The sequence below is a fragment of the Schistocerca nitens genome, chromosome 3 (genome assembly GCF_023898315.1).
Source record: "Schistocerca nitens isolate TAMUIC-IGC-003100 chromosome 3, iqSchNite1.1, whole genome shotgun sequence".
NCBI classification, from domain to species: Eukaryota; Metazoa; Arthropoda; class Insecta; order Orthoptera; family Acrididae; genus Schistocerca; species Schistocerca nitens.
The window spans coordinates 918,513,218-918,538,182 of NC_064616.1; the positions used below are offsets into that span (position 1 = coordinate 918,513,218).

The following is a 24,965-nucleotide window of genomic DNA, read 5'->3' on the forward strand; positions in this document are numbered from 1 at the left end:
GGCATGGGTGTGTGTGATGTCCTTAGGTTAGTTAGGTTTAAGTAGTTCTAAGTTCTAGGGGACTTATGACCCAAGATGTTGAGTCCCATAGTGCTCAGAGCCATTTGAACCATTTTGACTCATCTGTATCGCTGGATGTCAGCAAACTGACTCCTAAATGAGTACTGGAACACTGGGAATATTGCTTGTACAGAAGCTTGCACCGTAATGAGTGAGAAGCTCCCTCAGTTGTGCAGCTACAGAATCTACCTTATTGGATGGGCATTCATAGTCTGATTTTCTAATACTGGGAAGTGGTAGAGTGTTGCTATGTGTTATCACTGCAGTGCCGATGGATGGCAGAGAGACTGCATTGTGAACGCAATCAACTATCTCTGCTACAGTGTCCAATATTACCTCAGCCTGAGTTATGATTACTGTTCACACTTATGCCAGAAGTCAGCCTGCCCAGAGCATTACCAGTAGAGTACGGAAAGTTCCCATGTTTGCTATGCTTCAAAGATGTCCCAGGCATTGAGGTTTTCTATCTTATTGGGTAAATACTTGCTATATCTGCTGCTTCTCAGATGTGGAACTACATTGATTTAGCTCAGATTTAAACTTGAGGTAACTATCAGTTTCTGGACATGCCACAATAATGTCTTCTACCACAGCGGTGCAGTGATGATCTAGGTGACTCACCACCAGAGAAAATTTCATAAATTCAGCCATGATTTCCAAACAGGGAAAACTTGCTTCCACTTGTTCAGTACATAGAGCTGATTTATGAGACCAATATGAAAATCTACAGTGAGGCATGAAACTGCAGGTTTTTCACTCCCCTCTCTTTCCATAATTCACCCTGCAGTGCTGAAAATATATGGTCAGAATTACACTAAAATATGCAGTCAACAACTAATGGTTCACTAATCACATTGGGGTCAATGAGACAGTGATGAGAACAGTTGGATGAACGTCCTGAAGCATATGCATTCATTATAATTAAGCAGAATTAATTACTGACTACAATTATGGAATTAACATAATAACATTCAGAATATGTAACAAATACCACTTACACACTGTTTTGCAAAGTATTTTTGTCCATAATGAACATCTCAGTTAAGTGGAAAGCTGCTAACCAACAAATCATGAATCTTAAAAGCCCCAGTAAAGTTTTCAGAACAGTAATCACACTTATTTTTACACCAAACTTCAATCATCCTCCAAAGAAAAGTCTGTCTTTCACAAAACATTGATAACAAGATCTGACACTGTATTTCACAACATCTCTGGTGGCTAGGTTGCAAACACTGTATGAATAGTGATTAGTTTTCAGTTTTGCAACAGCCACCAATTTTCCTAAAATTATCTTGTTGACTGAAAAGGATCTTTTTCTACAGTTTACTAAAGTGCAGCCAGTAAGACTGTGGTTAAGTCAAACTCTGTTCTACAACCTTTCTTCCAGAGGTCTAGCCCAGTGGCACAATAATAGAGCCTCTGTGAATTGTGGAAGGTGTGGTAAGGTAAACTGAAGATTTGAGTAATTCTGTAAGGTGCATGTGGATTGCACAACTCTCTCTGCACTATCTATGAAAGATTTGAGACCTGGTCTGGCACAAAATTTTAACTGTTTGTTAGTACCTGTTTAGGCTACTTCAAATTTTGAAAAATGAAATCAGTGTGATTGCATGACTGCAGTATTTGGAATCAGGTGGTTAAATATTTTTTAAACACATTATAGATAATACAGTGAAGAAATTCTGTACAAAAATAAAGGTATTTGTTGAAAAAGCAATTTCCACAAAATCTTGTGGTGGAATCAGATCATGTCAGTGGATCATCTATATTTTTCAGAAATGGTTTGTTAGTAGTTATTCATACACAAATAACATTAAGCAGCCATATGGCATTAATCAATATGTGTGAGTTAACTATTATAAAAGTAACAGCTTATCCTTGTGCTTGGATATGGTATTATTAGCATTTTGTCAACCTATGAAGGATACACACATGTACAGAGTACACAAAAATTAAGCCCAAAAATTGGAAACATCTTGAGACCCATCAAGTATGAGGTAAACAGTTTTGCTGCACATAACATGTTATGTAGTTTCCAATAACAGTCACTGATCTAAGAGTACCTTTTTCGTTGAGTAGCTTGTGAGCCATAATCTAAAACTGTGTTTTGTATTTTCACTGGTTATGTTTTCCCATATATTTTCCAAAGTGTTCATCCATGGAGCTGCTAAGTGGCAGTTCTGTAAACACACCCATTCTCCTCCCTCCTGAGCAAATGTAAGCAAATTTTTTACAACATCTTCCTGAAAAATAAAGTGGTTAATTAAATTTTAGAACACAGAGATGAATATTTTTGTTAAACTTATTGTTTGTGAGTTCTTTGCTAATAAGCATAATGTGTGGAGCTTTGTAGATAATTGTTAGTATTGTTGTGCCTTGAGATTTATGTAAGCACATCAGGTAATCATAACGAATTTTCACTCTCCTGTGGAGTTTCAAATCAGCTAATGACTGACCAATCAAATAACCAAACTATCGTCTTAACAGAAAATAATAGAAAAAGAGAAAAACAATAATTTTGTAGTAGTATAAAATGTATTTCATTAGACAGTTGACTTCACCAAACCAATATAAATGAATAATTTCTGGATTGGAAGTAAATTATGGCAAATCAAAAAGGCTGTATTTAATTGGTGGAAGAACAATAATTTATAATGAATAGGTATTCAATGCATACACAGAGATATTCAGTGATCATAAATATGTGTGTAGTAACTTTCTTGGATGGTTTCTGTTAACATCATTAACTATGATTTGTATTTGCAGGAAAAGCTCCTGGTCATTCTTGCATTCCACATTGAGAAAATATGTCAAGACAAGGTTTCTATTGTCTCCTACAATAACACTAAAACAATCTCTTTGACACCTGCATTCTTCTTCTGCCATCTCTTTCAGAACTGATTCACCTCTATAATACAAATGTTCCTCTCTGTCAATTTTAGCTTTCTTCATAATATTTCTCCGATATTTGGTAGAGTGTTTCAGTCTTTCTTTGCATCACTATTGGAACAAGCCTCTTCATCCATTTTCACAAGAATACTGAAATCAGCAATACCAATTTGTTCTATGCAGTTGTACCTCACATTACTGTAGCACCAACAGCTGAGAGGAAAAAATAACCAAATACCTGGGCTTTGGGTGTTTCTGTACCCAGTTCAAACTTTCTACCTCTGTTTGCATGACAGAAAATAATTGGAGGGTACTGCAGGTGAATGCCTCTCATGTATGAGCCACGCAAATACATGTCACAAATAAATTCAAAGTTCAGAAAATCTCATACAGTTCTTCTTAAATCCATTGTGATCCACTTACCTACCCTCTTAGATTAGCATTTATGAGCAAAATAATATGACAGGATGTGATTTGGTCTGAGTGAGAAGATCTGTCTGAACGAAACATGTGCAAAGGTGAAGCTGGTAAAACGCGTAACTGAGGAGTTTGAAATTGTGACAGGACTCAAGCAAGGAGATGGATTGTCCCCTACCCTATTCAACTTTGCCCTCGAGAAGATCGTACTTGAGACCTTCCAAGAGAATGAAGGGATTGAAATTGAAGGAAAGAGACTGGAGCAAATGACCAAAGCACTAAAGGAGGCTGCCAGCAAATTTGGGCTAAACATAAATGAAGCCAAGACAGAGTACCTCGTTATGACACGTGGTCATTGTCAGACTGCTGATCATCTACAATCACTGCAGCTTGGGGTTCATTCCTACAAGAGAGCGCAAGAATTGAAATACCTAGGGGTACTTTTCACTGAGAACTCGTCATGTGAAGCAGAGATCAGTGCCAGAATACAAGCAGGAAACAGATCTTACCACAGCCTAGCACAACTGCTTCAGTCCAAATATCTCTCCAGACAGTTCAAGATTCGACTGTACAAAACCCTGATCCAGTCTGTTGTTCTATATGGCTGTGAGACATGGAGTATCCGGAAACAGGACTTCCATAAGCTCCTTGTTTTTGAGAGAAAAGTGCTTTGGAAGATCTTCGGTCTGGTTCTGGATGCAGATACAGGGGAATGGAGGATCAGATACAACCAAGAGCTTGAGGAACTATACCAGCAGCCCAACATAGCAGGAACTGTCAAAGCCAAGCGAATGCAGTGGGCCAGCCATGTGGCCCGGATGGGGATTCACAGATGGCCTCGGAAGCTCCTGGATTTCATACCTACAGGAAAGAGACTGCCAGGGAGACCCAAGAAGTGCTGGAGGGATGGACTCCATGAAGATTTAAACTGAGTGTCAATAGATGTGAACAGATGGCTGATAGCAGCAATGGACAGAATACAGTGGAGGAGGAAACTTGTAGATGTGTGCAGTCCACTGGGCCTGACCATGTAGTAGTAGTAGTAGTAGTAGAGAAGAGTTCATTTGAGGTGAACTTTCCTCATGGACTAGATACATATTCCAGCCTAGGCTCTACACAGTTATTTGCTTCAATGGCAATGTTCTTTCACTTAAAAATTCAAAAAATGACTCAAGCCTTCAGTCAGTAACTAGGAATCACATATGTTTCCAAACTCCACAGAGATTCACTTCCACATCCTGCTGAACTAGCTCATAAGTGAGAAATACATGTTATTTACCATTTTGCACAAATGGGTTCTACCTACTGTCTGAAATAGCTTGTGTATGTACCATTATGATAGGAAGTGTATGGAAAGCAGGATAAAGTATTGTACTACTTTAAAACATATATATTCAGTTTCCTTTAATCGTGTTTGACTTATCCACAACTTTCGCCAAATAGTAGACAGATATTAAGCATGCCTATTCAAGGCATGCTGGAACAGGATGGTAGATCCACAACTGTTCAGATATTAACCATTATTTATTAAACAGCAAGCAGTGAAAAGTTTCATGCAGTCAAGTAGCACAGTTTGCATAACAACATACCTGTCCTTCTCCAAGTGATACTACATGCAACTTAGAAGTGTAATCCTTTCCCTTAGCAAATTTATCTAGTTCCTCTGTGGGGTCAGTACCAGGTGACAGGATAAACAGTAGTGGTGATGTGATGTCTGAATCTTCAAATGATTTTTCCAGATCAAATGTTGGTGGTGTTACATACTTTCTGCCCATTAGATTTTCAATAAATAAAGCAACTGCATCTATTACCTGTGGAATAATAGTAAATATATTTTATTTAGAGTTATTTACTTCTCATGTGGCACTAATCACAATGTTAACTTGAGTTATTAGTATCTATGGCAACATCAAAAAACAGAGAGAGTAATTAATTTTCATGAAGCATGATGTGCAATGGAAATTATATTTATACTCAGTCTTTTCAAAATAAGTATTAAGAAAACTAAATAATACAAGTTTGAGGTGTGTGGATTGTTGAATTATGATACACTGCTTCTGTATGAATATTTCAGTATTACGACCTCAGTTTTTGTGTGTCACTACTGTTGCATGTTCTCTGTGCCATAGCCCCAATCTACAATGCAGTTCATGCATTTCAAAACCTAAATTTTGTGCCATATTTCTATACTTATTTGTAGACAAGCCCATTCTTTTTCAGACGCTTAAAAATTTGGTTTAATGTAATATTCCTCTTTGTTGGAAACTGATCCGTTACAGTTTTTTGGCAATGTAGCTGTACACTGAACATCTTGTAGCAACCATTTTTTCTTTCATTTTCTGTATATACTTCCATTAAATATGAAATGTCACAATCGTTTAAAACTCCTGAAATACTGTGAACTGAAAACAAACTCTAATGATCTCGAGGGACCTAATTAGTGCAACACTGGCCTGTGTTGTGCAAATGTCCTGTTTATTGCCTAGCTGTAGAACAATCAAACAGAACTTTTATGTCCACACACAGTTCCTTGCAGCAATGCTCACTATCAGATTCTGATAATGTTATTTCGAAGAATTTGTAGTGGAACACTGCCAAAGTTTAAATCCCATTGATATAAATCCACCTTTTGTTGGCTTCTCCATTCAGAAATGGAACACACACATATTGCCTTCTCAGAATTTGTCCTCACAATGGACTACCAAGTCTTTTAAGGCTACAGTCAGTTTCCTCTAATCTTCCTGAAAGATTACTGCAGGCAGAGTTATATTTATTTAGGCTTTGCTCATGGATCCTAGTTGATGATTTTCAGCTGTGTACTGGGTGCATCATTCAATTTTACAAGCAGATTAAGGAAAAATAACATCTATGTTCTGACCTCATTTACCAATGTACATGAGATCAAGGCTTAATTCTAGTGAGTACAAAATGTATTGATAATAAAATAACAGGTCATATTCTAAAGACATTGAAAAAGATGATTATATATGTTTTTAATATTTATTGAGAAATGACATCTTAAATTTAGTTTAATTAAGCACATTCACTCATATAGGATGTAAATTTATTTGGAGATCCACTTTTTACGTGTTTCACCATTTACACATTTCTAATTACATTATTGTGCAGTGTTTGCAGATCACATTCTACCTCCACATTTTTCTGCCTTAAATGATTCCACTTCCACTCTGGTCTCTCTAATAGCAGTGATTGTTTTGGATTGTTATGGCAAACACAGAGCTACAGCTCTCGTAGCATTTTGTCACTTTGGTTTTCTATGTTGAATCCCTTGTTCTCCTATTCTGTCAATCTATTGATTTTTATCTATCATTCTGAGTTTATTAAGAACCCCTAATTATGTTGACTTAGCAGGTTTATGCTGTGTTGTCACCCAACATGAAACCATACTTGTATCTGTAATTGTACTTGTACACTATTCTATTGAGGAAAAAATTGTAATTATGTTATGAAAACTGATGATTGTTTACACTATTAATAATATTTGATGACACTTCTCATTCTTCTACATTTGAATAGTCAATATTTCTCTATGCTATGTGAAAGGTTAGGAAATTGAATCTGTCATGCTTTCTTGTGCTATGTGATTTCATTATCTTGACTCTGCTGGGTAATGAACACTGACATGCATTACTTTGACTTTGCATATGGTTCAGGAAGCTGGTATGTATTAATGAACATGAACTGAATATTATTAACTTATTGGAATGCTTATGAAGATTCAATCTGTACTTACTTGTAATTTTCAGTATTTTACTATATGCTGATATGGTTTGTCAGTACACTTAGTTACATGATGTGCACCATTTGATTTTGTCTTTTTTTTAAGTTTTTTTAAAAATTTTCTCAGGGAATATTATACTCCTTTTGTCATTATTGGGGAGTAAGGAAGGAACTGATAAGGATCAAGGAAGATAGGGGTGAGGAGGGTGGTTGGGAACTGGCTGGTGGTAGGAGGATAGGAAGAAAGACATCTACATTTACATTTATACTCTGCAAGCCACCCAACGGTGTGTGGCAGAGGGCACTTTACGTGCCACTGTCATTACCTCACTTTTCTGTTCCAGTCGCATAGGGTTCGCGGGAAGAACGACTGCTGGAAAGCCTCCATGCGCACTCGAACCTCTCTAATTTTATCTTCATGATCTCCTCAGGAGGTGTAAGTAGGGGGAAGCAATATATTCAATACCTCATCCAGAAACGCACCCTCTCAAAACCTGAACAGCAAGCTACACCACGATGTAGAGCGCCTCTCTTGCAGTCTGCCACTTGAGTTTGTTAAACTTCTCCGTAACGCTATCACAGTTACCAAATAACCCTGTGACAAAAAGCGCCACTCTTCTTTGGATTTTCTCTATCTCCTCCGTCAACCCGATCTGGTACGGATCCCACACTGATGAGCAATATTCCAGTATAGGTCGAACGAGTGTTTTGTAAGCCACCTCCTTTGCTGATGGACTACATTTTCTAAGGAGTCTCCCAATGAATCTCAACCTGGTACCCGCCTTACCAACAATTAATTTTATATGATCATATATCATAATCTGACTTGTTTCAGTATACTGTTACAACTTTCAATTTATCTGTTGCTACACATACCAACTTATGACATTTCATGGTGATATTTTCTTGTACACAAAATTTATGTGCAATTATAATTATTTAATTGTCTTTTGAACATGTCATTGATCATCTAATTTCACTCATGAAACCTGTTTCAGTGTAATAATTGTCATATGACAGTTTAAGTGGTATATATTAAGGAATTTAACCTCACATTTTTTTGTTGCTGTTTTGTAATTCCAACTTGTTTTAGTGTGTGCATATTTTGTCATATGTTAGAGGACTCTGGTTCTGTATACTAATGCATGGAATATTTTGTAGGGCTGATTGATGGTGATTTGATAAAGTGAAACACTGCTATCATTATACGTGAGTAGGTGGGAACTACGATGAAGTGGTTGGCAACACATTCTAACTATCATGCAGGTCTTTGGCTCTATGTGGTGCTGGCAACATCTGTATACAGTTAATGCGAAGAGTGCCCAGAGTGACTAGGATGGATTGTGAGCCTTCAACCAGGAAGATACCAGCTTTGGTTAACTGGTGGAGTTGCAGGATATGTACCATGGTAGTTATCTGACTCTTGGCAACGTTTTCTGCAGAAAGTTGTTGGGTTGCATTTGTACTGCAATCCAGATTAGTGCTCAGCATTTTATGAATTGTAATTTCCTACTATATCTTGGAGTATTATACTTCTACATCTGAAATTTCATGATGGGAAAATATTTTGTGAATGAATATATGGCATCCTAAGGAATACAAAACACAAGAAGTATACATCTTCTGCTACCAAAAGTGTCTTGTTTAATTCAGACAGTGTTCAAGCATATTCCCACTTTGAGATTTTGGATTTCGTACTGGCTGTTCTGAGGTACTGTTGCTGAACATGTGTGGTTTGGTTTAAACAAGGAAATTTGTTCAGAGCTCTCAGGCAGTGTGACTGGTTTTGTAGTAACTGTTACTGACATAACTAGCTAGCCATTGGGGCTTGCATTTATGAACCATTGTTAGGGTTGGGCATTAATGTTGTGCAGCCCCATTGTACTGCCCCACTGTAAGAAGTGATATCTTGACATAAGTTTTACCCTGCTGCATGCTGTATTTAAATGAGTCAATATTCTGGTTCACAGTGGTGGCCAGAGAATGTGATGTAAAAATTTTACATATTGTATATTAAGAAATATCTTGTTGTGGTTAGTAGTTAGACATTATAAGTTATTTTATATCTACTGGGTCATATCTAGGCTTTTAGAACATAAATGGAGCTCCCCTGATTGTAATCTAATGGAATGTAACCTTAAATTACACACATCAAAAAAAGTTTTGCATCACACTGGTTCCCAGAACTCCTGAAGATAGACGTTGACTGTGGATATTGTATCATAGACACAGTCCCTTTGACTGTTCAGAGATGTCACTAAACCCACCCAAATATGTAAACAACCATGCATGAGGAGCACCTATTAGACAGAGGGCGTCCAACAGCTGATCAGTTCCAGTTATTCCACTAGGAAGGAGGTACACAGCTCGTGTTGTCGGTAGTTCAGTCATGCTTAGACAATCAATACTGCAGTTTAATTGTGTCCACACTGTTACTATGTGCCACGAAGGGCCCTCAACAAGGGAAGTGTCCAGGCGTCTCGGAGTAAACCAAAGCGATGTTGTTTGAACGTGGAAAAGATACGGAGAGACAGGAACTGTCAATGAAATGCCTCGCTCAGGCCACACAAGGGCTAATACTGCAGTGGATGACTGCTACCTACAGATTATGGCTGGAGGAACCCTGACAGCAGTACCACCAAGTTGAACAACGCTTTTTGTGCAGCCACTGGACATCATGTTACAACTGAAACTCACGAAATATACTGCATAATGCGCAACTTCACTCCCGACTCCCATGACGAGGTCCACCTTTCAACCATGCAGCATGGTACAGATGGGCCCAACAACATGCTGAATGGACCGCTCAGGATTGGCATCCTGTTCTCTTCACTGATGAGTGTCATATATGACTTCAACCAGACAATTATCAGAGACATGTTTGGAGGCAACCTGGTCATGCTGAATGCCTTAGACACACTGTCCAGTGAGTGCAGCAAGGTTAAGGTTCCATAATGTGTTGGGGTGGCATTATGTGGGGCCAACATATGCTGCTGGTGGTCATGGAAAGTGGCATAATGGCTGTATGATTCATAAATGCCATCCTGCGACTGATAATGCAACCATATCAGCAACATATTCGTGAGGCATTCATCTTCATGGATGACAATTTGCCCCCACTGTGCACATCTTGTGAATGACTTACTTCAGGATAATGACATCACTCCACTAGAGTGGCCAGCATGTTCGCCAGACATGAACCCCATCGAACATGCCTGGGATAGATTTAAAAGGGTTGTTTATGGACATCATGACCCACCAACCACTCTGAGGGATCTACATGGAATCACCATTGAGGAGTGGGACAATCTGGACCAACAGTGCCTTGATGAACTTGTGGATATTATGCCATGACAAATACAGGCATGTATCAATGCAAGAGGACGTGCTACTGAATATTAGAGGTACTGCTGTGTAAAGCCACAGCCTCGTGATACCAACTGAGGAGCTACTCGACCGAATAGTAGCGGCTCCGGTCAAAGAAAACCACCATAATGACCAGGAGAGCGGTGTGCTGACCACACGCCCCTCCTATCTGTATCCTCATCTGATGATGACATGGCGGTCGGATGGTCCTGATGGGCCACTTGTGGCCTGAAGACAGAGTGCTTTAGTGCTATGTGAAGCAATCTGGACCACCACCTCTGAAGGCCTTGCTGTATGGTGGTGCGACATACAATGTGTGATTTTCATGAGCAATAAAAAGGGCTAAAATGATGTTTATGTTGATCTCTATTCCAATTTTCTGTACAGGAACTCTTGGAGCCAAGGTGATGCAAAACTTATTTTTGATGTGTGTATTTTATTGGTATACTTGTTAAATATTGAGCCTTGAGCTGAGTGAGTTTTGTTTTAAGGTGTATTCCACTGTATATAATAATTATTTTATGGAATATAGTTTGTGAATATATTCTGAAGAGTTAACTCTGAGTTGGAATTGGATTATTATATCCATATCTGTGGTAGGTCTGGGAGAAAGTTAACAGCCATATGCACAAGTTAGTTAAATAAGAATTGTAGTCTTCTGTCTCATAGGAATGCTAATGTTGCTCCTTTGTCAGATGACCAGAGTCATTTTCTTATGTAACCTGCAATTGAGTCTCAAGTATGGAACTTAAGTATTGACTTTTGTGTCCTGTGCACACACCCTTCATCTAAGTAGCAACCACTGCTAGTCAGTGTATTATCTTATATATGTAATCTATTTTGCTCTAGTCCACGACATATAAACTTTTTTCTGTACAATTTTTACTAACAAATTGTATGTGTTTAATTAACAAATGTTTTTAGTTATTATTCAGCACTTTAATAACAGACCTCATTCCACTGCACCCAGTGGAACATAATAAAAGACTGGATGCTTGGGTAATGACCATGACTGTTGGTAAATTTGAAGTTGGAAGAACTTACTGTAAGTCAAGACCAGAAGGCAAGACCATACATATTGTAAACAGTTGCAATTTCAAATTTTGAGAAATTTTCTAATTATATTGTAACATGAAAAAGGAGTATTAGCTTTTTGCTTCACTGAGGTGGCAGATTCCCACCTATAAATACTTACGTGTGAAGTTTTTTTGGAGTTAAGTGATGTACTCAAGCTGTGACATATTTAGAGGTCTTTGATACCGTCATGTATCAGTAATTTTATTTTATAAATTTATATGTTTTTATAGACCTTACCCACTAAAATTCACTGTAGTTACTCATATATTGTATGTTTAGAAGAAATTTTGAACATTTAACATAAAATTATCTTAGTTAAAATCTACCAAGATTTGCTAATTATTTATCACTTAAATATCTTTGATAATGATGCTAACCTCCTTCTACTCCATTGATGAATTTCTCAGTTGAACCAACTGATTTTTGTGTGTGTGTATATCTATATAAAATACAGTGTAACTTCTGCACCGTTTCAGTGCAGTAATGTGTTCATTGTTAATAAGTATTGTAGTAGTTCTATTATATGTTTATTATCTTATAAATAAAAAAAAAATTTTTTTTAAATTTTAAATTTAGTGCATAAATGTGATCTTAGTAAATGAGTGTTGTAGAATGAACCTTTCACATAGTCTGCATTAAAAAAAAAAAAGATGGTCATTCAATTTGGGACCTGTGGAAGGTACATTAGCTTATTTGTTTTAATTGTAAATATTTATCATGTATTATTGTTTTTCTGAGATGTTCTATGTCCTGGAGGACCTCCTCACTATGGATGAATTGGAATGAAAGTAAATCTAATCTAGTCACTGTCCTCATCCCCCACCATCCGGGTGATGTTCAACCACTGGTAATTATTATCATTGACTTTCTGTCCCCTGTGTGCTTTGACCCACAATGGAAACTCCTGCCACTGCTGTAATTTACAGCTGGCTGCAGTGTCCGAGCAGTTCTAGGCACTTCAGTCTGGAACCACGCAACCGCTACAGTCGCAGGTTCAAACCCTGCCTCTGGCATGGATGTGTGTGATTTCCTTACATTAGTTAGGTTTTGGTAGTTCTAAGTTCTAGGGGACTGATGACCATAGATGTTAAGTCCCATAGTGCTCAGAGCCATTTGAACCATTTTTTGTAATTTACACCACCTCCTCCTCTGTTCCCACTATCACTATGTGAAGCACTTCCTCTGGCCCACCACCATATGTCTACCATCCCCTTCCAACAGTCTCATCACCATCTTTAGCTGCTTCCTTTGCCTACCCTACCCTTACCACAACATCTTCCATATCTTCTACCACACCCATTGCCACTCTCTCACTTCCAACTTTTCACACACCAACCACATTCTCTGCAACTCCAGCCCAAATAACAACTCATTGAGCTACTGTCGCAATGCCTGAAACCATATCACAATCAACATGTAACCTAACCAACTCAAACCTACTGCAAGGTACTACACCTTACCATATCCCATTTTCTCCAATTCCCCAACCCGCTGCAACCCATTGTCTCCAAAAATCTTCCAACATGCACTAATGCAGACCCCACTCCCAGCACTGTAACCAAAAAACCCCAAAGAAATCCTGATCCCACTGAACATATGAGTACCGCCCCTCCGTTGGACCTTCTTCCCCAATTGTTCACACATTCCTCCTATTGCACCCCGACTCCAAATTCCTAAATGCCAAAGCCCTCACATCCACCACATTCCCATCACTAAAATCATACCCCTCAAAGATTCTGTCCTGTTCAAATACATGAAACCCAACTTCCACTCATACCTTCTACAAAAATCCCATGCATTACTTTTGTTGCCATGCCTCCCTCCCTTCAACACTGCCTCCCCTTCCAAACATACCCAGCCTCATTACTGTCCCCCACCCTCACTGTCATAATAAAGGAGGTTGTTCCTGAGCTCACAGCAGAGAAGTTGGTCTCTGAACTAAATTCCAATGCTGCTCTTGACACCCTACAGCCTCCCAAATCTACAGTGACTGAGGTTCTGCACTCATTATGCAAGTCTTTGCAGAGTCTGCCCCCTCCATCAATCACCACCTCAGAAAGAGAGCCCTGATTTACAACCACCGGCATAGAATTGAACCCTCCAAATCCCTCAGACAGTCCTACCACTGTCAATTACTACCTCACTGTCAACTGTAAAAACCCACCCACCTGTTCTCACTGTAAAGCCATCCATTCCTTCAAACACTGTCCAATCCTTGCCTCCCCTACCACCTGCAACACATGCAATGACACCCATTTGACATATTTTGCCAAATGCAAAGCTAAACCCCCATCTATCAAACCAAAATTAATGATCCCTGGCTATCCTATTGATCATCCTATCCATCCCAATAACTCTCTCTGTCCACATCCCACTGCTGAAGATATAATTAGATTCTTCACGAAAAGACCACCCTTTACAATGACTGCATACCCTACAAAAAATTTCTCCTGAAACCAAGTTCACTTCATTTTCACCAATCTCTACATCCTTGTTTAAACCTCTCCACGCCTTTACCCAAACAATCCACTGCCTGGGCTCCCAACATGGTGTGACAGCAATACAGCATCCTATGCCACAACATCCGCTCCATACCCATCAAAAATCCTGTTTTAATGCATACACTGTCCCAACACAATGTCAACATCTTCATACTTAATGAAACATTCTCTAACCATACCACACCATCTGAATTTCTCCCTACATCCTCCTCCATACCACTCTGGCAAGAGGTGGAGCTGCAGTCAGCCACCACAAGAACTTTCCAGCTCAGCCACAATCTTTAATCAATAATCTCACTGAACACCTTATCCTTAGCCTTGCCTTTAAAACCCTAACTGCTACCTGTGATGCTATCCACATCTGAACTGATAATCCCAACCCCTATGATTTCCTCACCCACATCAACCATACCTTTTCCACCTATATTTCTGCATCTCACCTCAACGTCCATAGTAAATCCCCTACAGAACTGCCTTGTTGCATCATTTTACAGACTCCTTCCAAAGTGACATTGTCCCCATCCCACAGCACACCCATCCTGAAAGCAACACCATCCCAGTTGTCTTCCTCCCATCTCCCAACCTCCTTAGATGCCTCACTACAGAAGTGTTAAATTCAACTGGAAGTGAGCACCTACCTGTTCTCCTCACCATCTCATACACATAACCTCATCCTCATGCACCCCATCTCAATACCCACCCAAAAGTCATTCACAACTACTCCCATACTATCTGGAATGCCTTGTGGGAAGCCATAGATACCCGCACTAGGAGCCATCCCTTAACCTTCCAGAAACCCGACAATATCTCCCATGACACATTCTATCACGTATCGCCATTGCCCCACTATCCTCCCGTCCTTGCCCCACACCAGCCTTACTTCTCCAAGAATCCCATCGCTCATACTACTCCTTCCTAAGGACTCATGACCAGTACTTACTCATTCCCCACTGGCAAATACAGACACACACCAGAAATTTAATAAAAGCTAAAACATGTTGGGACTGATGACAGACATGCACTAGACTCCACACTACACTCCCAGTTAACACTTCCAAGTATTGGAAAGCATTCGACCAACTCATTGGCAGTCATTCTATCCTTCACCACCCACTCCTCCATAACAACTATCTGTTACCTGACAATCTGAGCAAAGCTGACCATTTTACATCTTATCTCTTTGACATCATCTTCATCCCTGATGATCCTCATTATGATTACTCCCTCTTCCCTACCATCCATAAACCCACAAGCACTGCTCCCCGCCCCTGCCTCCCAGCTTCCAGTACTTCAACAACATACCACAAAGAGAACTAAACACGCCAATCACAGCACATTATGTTAAAAAAGTACTTCACAGAAAACACAGCACATCCCATGATCATGACTGTATTACCTACTGACACCTTACATGATGCCCCTTCTCCTTTCTAGTCACCCTTGCACTTTATACTACTATTCTCTCCACAGGTTACTACTGTGAAATGTGGGAAATCTCTAAAACCCTACTTTTCCTTAAACTGCAGAAACCCTGTATTGATATGTCCTCCTATCACCCCATATTCCTCATCTTAGTGTTTAGTGAAGTCTTTGAATCCATTCTCTCCCAACACATCCATCAACACCTGCAGCAACACCACCTCCTGCCCATCAGCCAGTGTGGCTTCCATCACACCTTCTCTTCTGATGACCAGCTCCTGCACCTCATTCATCTCCTATCCCACCAGCTCAAACTCAGATATCCACTATTTTTGTCTCTGTTGACCTACAGGAAGCTTACCATGTATGACATTCCAGTCTCCTTTTAAAACTCCAGACTTATGCACTTCCAACTAATTATGTCACCTTATTGCATCCTTCCTACCTAATTGCCCATCCTTTGGTGCCATTGATGACACCAATTCTGGCACCTTCTGTCCCACTAAAGGGTTTGCCCAAATGCTCTGTCCTCTCACTGCTCCCCTATCTCTTCTACACAGTCAATATGCCCAAACCACCTCCAACAGCTCACCTCCTTCAGTATGCTGCTGACACAGCTTCCCTTGCTCTCTGTCTTATCCAGCTAACTAATACACTAAAATATCTTGGACTGACAATTGACTGGCAACTAACATGGAAACCATCACCTACTAATCACCCAACAGAAAGCTAACAATAAACTGAAATTACTAAAACTAGTAACTGGTGGAACTTGGGTACTGCACCTCTCCACTGTCCTCCACACCCATACTTTGCATGAGAATGTTGCATGGAGCTCTGCCCCACCCAAGTTCTATAAGTCCCTCCAGGTCCTGGAATGCCATGCATTCTACCTCACTTTCTGGATCTGTTTACCTTCTCCCACAAGGATGCTTTACCAACTCATTAAATTCCCACCTCTCCTCACACAGAACACCTTGGAACAATCTACATCATCTGCAAACTCAACTCCAATAATCCTATAGTTTCCCTTCTACTTTCCAGTCCTCATATGCTGCTCTGCCTTTACCAACATGTCTCATGAAACATGCACCTACACACCTCCCACAAATTTTCCCATACAAACTTCAACAATCTCCCCCATCCAGATCATGAACTCCACCACTACATTTATCCATCCTACTAGCTATAAATCCACCTTATCCACTCCAACTAATCAGGGCTACCACTCCCTCCCCTCCCCATATTTTCTTTCCCCCCTTTTTCCATCTGCCTTTCTTTCCCCAGACCCCTTTCCCCAACAACTACTAACTTCAGATACTCCTCACAAGCCAACCTTTCCCCTTCAACAACAGACTCTCTATCCTAGTGCAGGTCCTTCCAGTTTTAAGGCCAGGAAAGTGCTTCTATTAAATATCAGTGCTTCAGCATCATGCCTTACCTTTTCTTATTACTGTTCTTAACTGCAAGTGCAAGAAGTCACATCCCTTGTATATACAGAAACTCCCATTTTATTTTCACCTTTAAAAAGTTTTAAATTCATTGCAAATTTATCACATTTCTGTTTCTTGTTTTTTTGTCTCATTTAATTTTTACCCAATTAGCTGAAGAGTGGGTTAACTATACTGCTGACGCCCCATCCCTCTGCGCATATGATTTACAGGGAGATGAAACAACAATAAAGAAGAAAGAACTGATGACTGTGCTGTACACAAATATGCATGGTACACAATTTTTTAAATGAACTGACAATGATTTGTCCACATCGGTAACTATAGAAGCACCTGAAAATGGATGGTGTCTGAAAACAGTAACACAAATAATATAACCTACAACACAACCTGGTGGAATTATGTAATTTGCCGTATCTCAGGCCTGATTCAGTTGTGGAAAAATCTTCAGTGTATTGGTTTTATTAGTTCTGCAAGGAAATGGTGATCCTCATTTATCAACAAATCAGAGAAGTGTAGTGACTTGTACAGTAGCAGTACTAACAGCAGTAAAATAATATGTAAATACGTCTATGGCATTGTGTGCTGTCAGTACTATGCTATGTCGGTCCACATTTAAAAGTCTGCAGCAGCCTTCAGCCATGTGACTGTGCCACAAAGCTGCGGCCAGCTTCAAGACACACCTTCCTCAGCCCATGCAGCCAGCACTCCTATGGAGCTGACTTAAAAGATGCTGGTCAGTCTGTCAGATCAGTTCTGTCTGTCTAGTCTAAATGTTATCACTCAGCCTCTGTTACTGTTGTGGATAAATGAACCCACCCTAACTCACAGACTAGTATTGGATATTCCTCTGGACTTGCTGTTAGAATTTAAGTTAATTAAAAGAAGTTTATCAAATACTATGTGTGCATCCTATTATTTTGCTCTTTGTCATAGGGCCCACCAACTCCTTGGCATCCAGCAGTGGGATGACCAAACAACTGGCAATGAGGAAAAACTATGTTTTTTTGCTACTTGGTCCTGCTTCTTGTCAATATAGAACACTGGCAACATTGTTTTGTTAGTTCCTACCAAGTGTATTTATTGCGTGTATTTATAGCAGAATTGTGGACATTCAGAAAGAAAAACGAACAATTGGAAAGAGTAACAAGGAGCATTTCACAGAGTTAACAATCCTCCATCAAAACATGCAATCAATAAAAAATAAAATACAACTATTGGAAGTTGAGCTCCAATCTCTGAACTGGACAGTAGTTTGTGTTACTGAGCACTAGCGTAGAGACACAGAAATTGAACATGTAGTATTACCATTGTATGAAAGGGCCAGCTCTTACTGCAGAACTGCTTCAAGGGGTGGAGGACATTAACATTAACACTAACATCATTAATGAATCCAGCAGCACCCTTATAAATATCCTTGAAAGTTTTGGCATGTCCCTATTGGTCAATAGTGCAACAGGGGTTGCTACAATCACTATATCAGTAATTGACCACGTGGCCACAAATATGGACAGGGAAAAATGTGATGTGGCTGTAAAGGATCTTGGACTATCAGACCATCTCTGTCAAATAACAACAGTAAAATCAGGCATTGAATCGTTCCCTAAACTACAAGCCTACAAACAACATCCATGAGAAATAAAAATAAAAGATTTTTCAAAAGAAATAGCAAACAAAGCTGGGATGAAGTGTATAAGGAAACCAATGTGAATATGAAATTCTCTAAATTCTCCACATAATTTAAATTGAACTATGAAAGGCATTTCCAAAAATATGAATGTCTATATCAAAATCTCATAGAAAAATATGGATAACAGCAGGTATTAAGAAGACCTCCCAAATACTCAAATATCTAAATTCCACGAAAAATCATCACAATGATTCAGAATTCTTAAATTTCTATCATAGATACAAAAAGATCTATAGGAAGGTGCTGATTGCTGCACAAAAGTCATTTAATGACAAAATAATATACAATGCAGAGAATAAAAGCAAAGTTTTTTTTATAAAAAAAAGGAAACAGGGAGAGGAAAACAAACACAGAATAATATACTGCTAGGGGAGGGGGATAAAATAATAAATGATCCACAACACTTAGCAAACTATGTAAACGAGTATTGCAGAGGAGTTACAGCAAAAATTCTCCAAAACAAATGTAACACTTGTAAATAGTGTTGCTCTAAATGTAATGGGGCCAATCTTGTTCCTATTCCATGTAAATGACTTATCCACAAATATCAATTCCCTGTCAGTTTTGTTTGCAGATGATACTTCTGTTTTAATTGAAGATGGTGATGCAGAAAAAAATCCAAGCTTCATTGTGAGCATACTGGATACCCTAGAAAACTGGCGCCAGTTAAATGGGTTGAAACTGAACATTACAAAAACCCATATGGTACATTTCCAAAACAAACACTCAAAATGTGCAGATCTTAAGTTACAATGCAATAATCATATTATGGAAGAAGTTGACACTGTCAAATTCCTAGGACTAAATGTGGACAAGAACTTGAAATGGAACACATGTACTGACTCCTTATCAAATAAACTAAGTAGTTTTGCGTTTGCAATGCACATACTTGCAAATTCTACTGATATGAGTACATGAAAAATAGCATACCATAGTTATTTTGAATCAGTCATTAGGCATGGTATAATTTTCTGGGGAAGTTCAAGTAGAGTATCTCATATACTGAAACTTCAGAAAAAAATTATCAGATACATGTGTACCGCACAGAAAACAGAATCTTGTCACCTATTATTTCGACAACTGCAAATCCTAACTGTACCCTCCATATACATTTATGAAATTATTATCTTCCTACACATCAGGCAAAAATTATTTGAGGAAATTCATTTTAACCACACATACAACACAAGAAATAAAAATAATTTTATGCTTCCCACACACAAATTGAAATTACATGAACGGTCTCCACAGTATATGGAGATGACAATATATAACAAATTAATGGGCAAAAATATATTTAATGTTAATCCAGAGAAATGCTACAATTTGATACAAGAATTTTTAGAGGATGACATGATAATTTGAACTAGGGTAATTTAGTGTTAGGTTTTTAGATACTATTTTTATTATTGTTATTATTATTATTATCTCTGCCTTTTGTGTATATAAAACAAAATCGTATTATTATTATGAAGCTGTATGTAAACATCAGCTTTCTATGCTTATGGTAAATTTTACCAAACTTTTGATATGTCTCCTGTACCCGAATCAAATGATTTTGATTATGTATGTTGTGTGACTAATAAACCACAATTGACAATTCACAATTACTTCCAACCACAGAGAATGAAGTGTTCAAAAACTAAAAAATAAAAAGTCAGTAGGATTAGATGAAGTGCAATGTGTGTACTGAAACAATGCATTGAAATTACACAAGACCTCTTAACAAATATAATAAATGAATCCTTCACATCAGGGACATTTCCAGAGTAGTTAAAACAGGCAAGAGTTGTATCTTTGCTTAAGAAAGATAACGCAGAAGACATAGAAAATTACCAGCCCATTTCCCTGCTGTTACCATTCCCAAAAATAATAGAAGCAATTATGAAAGACAGATTAATGAATTAACTGAATAAATTCAATCTTTTAAGCAAATCAAAGTTTGGTTTCCAAAGTGGCAAAAATACAGAATCAGCCGTAGTAGAATTTACAAAAGTTGTACTTGATAAAGACGAGTGTGTCATAGGCATATTTTTTGATCTTCCTAAGGCCTTTGATACAGCTAATGACTGGTTTTGATTATACCTAGCAGATCAGGTACAAAGAGTAGAGATAACACATACTTCAAATAGATCTAAACATTTAGTAAAAAACTTAAAAGAACAAAAATAGATTAATATAGGACTTCTGCAAGGTAGCATATTAGGACCAATACTATTCCTGATATACATCAATGACTTTCCCAGTAGTGTTACTCATGGTGAAAAAGTCTCTTCACTGACAACAGCACTGTTGTAGTCACTGAGAAAACAAGAGAACTCCTTGCAGAGAAAGCAAAAGAAACTCTCAAGGAAGTTTATGATTGGTCAATAAGTAATAAAGTGACATTGAACATAAAGAAAACTAACTCTGTTAATTTCAGTTTGAAGAGGGAAAATGGCAATGTTAAATTAAATGTAAATGGTGCCTCTATAGACTGTGTAACAAATGCAAAATTTCTATGATGTCATCAGTATGTTATGCCCTTAGAGTCCTATCATCACTGTGTAACATACAGTGTCTTTTAGTTACATACTATTCATATGTACACTCAATTCTTAGCTCTGGCATTCTTTTTTGGGGAACAAATGCACAAAATATGAAGACGATTTTCAAACTCCAGATAATAGCCATAAGAATAATAACCAGAAATATTAGGCAAGCTCATTGTAAAGATCTGTTCGAAACACTGGGGATTTTAACTGCTCCATGTGACTAAATTTACCAGTCAGTTGTACACATCAAAAATAAATTGGTGATTACTGCTCAAACAGCTCTGTCCATGACCATGGAACAAAAGTTAAGCTCCACTTACATTTACCAAGAAAAAATAAACATAAAAGTCAAAACAGTGTTTTTTACCAAGGAATAAAACTGTAGAATAAATTACCAAAAGAGATTAAAGAAACTGCCGAAATACACTTATTTAAAAAGGCAGCTAAGAAGTACCTGTTATGCAATACATTTTATACATTAAAGGAATACTAAGAAAAAATAGAGTAGGGGCTTGGTTAAAAAATTATACAAATAAATAATAATAATGACTATAAAACATCCAACATTCCCCGTACCACCTTCACACTACGTTTCTTTCTTTCTTTTTTCCTTTTCTAGAAAAGCTACCCCCAAGCTATGCATAGCACAATACTAACACCTCTTCCTCTTTCTGAGCTCAACGGGGATGCTGACTCAGTTTTTCAGGATAGCAAATGGTAAGTGGCAATACAGAAAATGGCCCAGAGATCACCAATGTGTGTGTGTGTGTGTGTGTGTGTGTGTGTGTGTGTGTGTGTGTGTGTGTGTGTGTGTGTGTGTGTGTGTGTAGTGAGTGAAGTGTTATGAGACAATGTGTGTGTAGTGTGTGCAGTGACTGGCAGTGAGATTTTAATGAACAGTGTGGGATTACATTATGTAATATGTTATTTGTAAAAAAAGAATTGTATACCAGGAGTAAATCTAATGATTGTCTCCAAGTAAAAGTCTGTAAGTATATGTGTATACAAATTAGTTTATTTTAAATTGGTCTAAACTTGTAAATACTTTGGCATGTCCTATATCCTTGTAAAAAGTGATCTATGGATAAATAAAGCTACTACTACTACTACTACTACTATTGCTACTTGCTTGCTACATTGCTTTAGTGTTACTGAATATGTTTCAGAACATTGTATCTGCAACTGACTGCATTTCACATGCTTTCCTCAGGCTGATATTTATAGCAACTTCAATTCATACTTTGTTCTGGCATAGCTTAGTGGTTGAACTCTATTATGTGTAGAATTGTTATTTTTTGTGTGTTTGATCATGATCAACCCTTGCAAAAACTGTTAGATGCTATTACTCAAAATGTGTCAGATCTTGGCATACATGAACAGATTCTTAGGTATCCTGATCCAAGCTTGCAACATGTTTTTGAATTAGTGAAGTATCAGAACTCATATGATAGTGCAGTGGTAGACTTTGTTTCTGCTCTTGTCTGTGCCATTCAGAGTCATGGTTGTTACATTTAATGTAATGGTAATGATGTCGGGCCCGTTACAGTGAAACCTCTTTATAACGTTCCTCCATATAATGTTTTCCTCTATATTACATCTATTTTTTTTGGTCCCGACTAAAAGCCCATATAAACAATGTTAAATTTTCCTCTTTACTGAGTTTCCTCTATATTACAATTTCCTCCATGTAATGCTCATATTTTTGGAACCCTTGTCAATTATTCACCTCTTTATAACGTTTAAGTGACTGGATGTAGACACACAGTTTTCTGTTCTGTGGATTCACAAGAAAGCCCGCGCTCAGTGTATTTCACAGGTCAGTGGCAGAACCCGGTCACGGCATGTGACACACATTCTGCTTGCAATCTTTTTGGTGCCATTTCAGTCAATGCTTTGGATTCATAGCGTGTTGTGTGAGCTGAGCAGCAAACAGTTTGTGTGTCTAGTGAGAGTGTGTCTTCGATATAACCTTTTTTTTTTTTAAAAAAAAAAAGAAAAAAAAGCTTTCATCAGTGTACATGAGTGAAAAGTGGAAGAACATTTCTCTGGAAGAGAAGTTTTCTGTTATTAAAAAAGTGGAGGCATCTCCTTGTGTGAGTCATGTGGAGCTAGCTAAGCAATTTGAACTGGTCCCTTCAACACTCAACACTACTATGGAAACAGATCGTCGATAATGGAAGGGTTTGAGAATTGTGGAAATTCAAAACGTATGCATGTGAAACCATCGACTTACAATGAAATGGAGGAAGTTTTATTAACTTGGTTTCAGCAAGCATGCACTGCAAACATTCCTATAAACTTAACTATTCTGAAGGAGAAGGTGCTTCAAATATCACTGCAGTTAGGAATGGAAAATTTTACAGCATCCAATGGATGGATTAATAAATTTTGACAGCATCATGGTGTTGTATACAAAGCGGAATGTGGAGAAAGTAAAAGTGTAGACGAACCAACATGTAACTCAGTGGATGCAGACTCTCCCTAATCTGATACATGGCTACAAACTGCATGACATTTATAACACTGACGAAACCGGCATGTTTTTCAATTTAATGCTGGATGAGACATTTACTTTTTGTGGGGAAAATTGCCATGGCGGTAAGAAGAGCAAGAAACGTCTTACCATTTTGTTGTGTACAAATGCCGATGACAGTGAAAAACTGACACCTTTGGTTATCAGGAAGCCAAAACCTCCGAGGTGCTTCAAAAACATTTCCATGTTTCCATGCAAATATACAAACAATGCCAAGCATGGATGACGAGTGATATATTTTTACGTTTTCTCAGAGAATTTGATGCCATAATGGGGAGTGCTGCAAGAAAAGTGCTGCTGTTTGTGGATAGATGTGCGGCACATCCACCAGACGTATCCTTTCTGAGAAATGTGAAAGTAATTTTCCTGCCACCCAACTGCACCAGCCACCTGCAACCTTTGGACTTGGGAATAGTACACATCCTTAAGGTTAAATATAGGACAGCCCTTGTAAAAAAAAAGGCCTTGAATTTGATGGACCAAAGGAAAACCAGGAAGCCAGCAGAGCTCACAACTGAAGCTGAATATTTTACAGGCAATGAATTTAATTATGTACTCATGGAGGGAAGTCAGTGCTGAAGCTATTAAAAACTGTTTCACAAAATCGGATTCTGTGAGAATGAGATGGCAGCTCCTGTGGAAGATGTTGCAAGTGATTTGCAAGAGTTTCAGGAATTAATAGGCAGTGATTCTGTCACTTTTGAGGACTTTGTGGCTGTGGATGACAACGTGGCAACCACAGGAGTACAAAGTATTGAGCATCTGACTGCAGAGAGAAGCTTGGAGAATAATAGTGGTAGTGAAAGTGACAGTGACAAGGTAGATGACCCTGTGCCCTCATATTCTAAGGCAGCTGAAGCCTTTGAAACATTCAGGAGATATATGATGGCCCATAGACTTGAGGACAGAACGAGCAATAAATGATTGCCATACAGTCAAGGAGAAATAGAAAACAAACATGCTTGCTTGAATATTTTAAAAAATCATAGGTATGTGATTTTCAGATTGCATAGGTTCCTAGAGTTTTGTTCAACTTTAAGTTCCATTTCATAATTTAATTATTAAAGTAATTTTTTGTAACTAATTCTTTTTTAATCTGTACTACTTACTGTGTTTTATGTAATATGTGCAGTATATCATAAACAAAATTTGGTTCATATTCTATAAGTGGGTCAACTGAAGAATGGGATACCACCTGTCAGCTTTGGACAATGATGTCATATCTTAAGAATCTGTTATAACTTTTTACAGTACAAACTGATCCATTTACTTTCACCCATCCACCTA

The 24,965-nt window shown here is 38.2% G+C and overlaps 1 protein-coding gene across 1 annotated transcript in view; it reads right to left on the bottom strand.

Annotated features, from left to right (window-relative positions):
• The window catches only part of LOC126249484 (dynein axonemal heavy chain 7-like), a 1,193,512-nt gene that overhangs the window by 109,643 nt on the left and 1,058,904 nt on the right, over positions 1–24,965 (bottom strand). Inside the window, exons 50-51 of the mRNA XM_049951137.1 lie at positions 4,956–5,177; positions 2,124–2,303 (exon numbers count right to left, since the gene is read on the bottom strand). Of these exons, the coding sequence (XP_049807094.1) occupies positions 2,124–2,303; positions 4,956–5,177 (402 nt within the window). The remainder of the gene's footprint in view (positions 1–2,123; positions 2,304–4,955; positions 5,178–24,965) is intronic.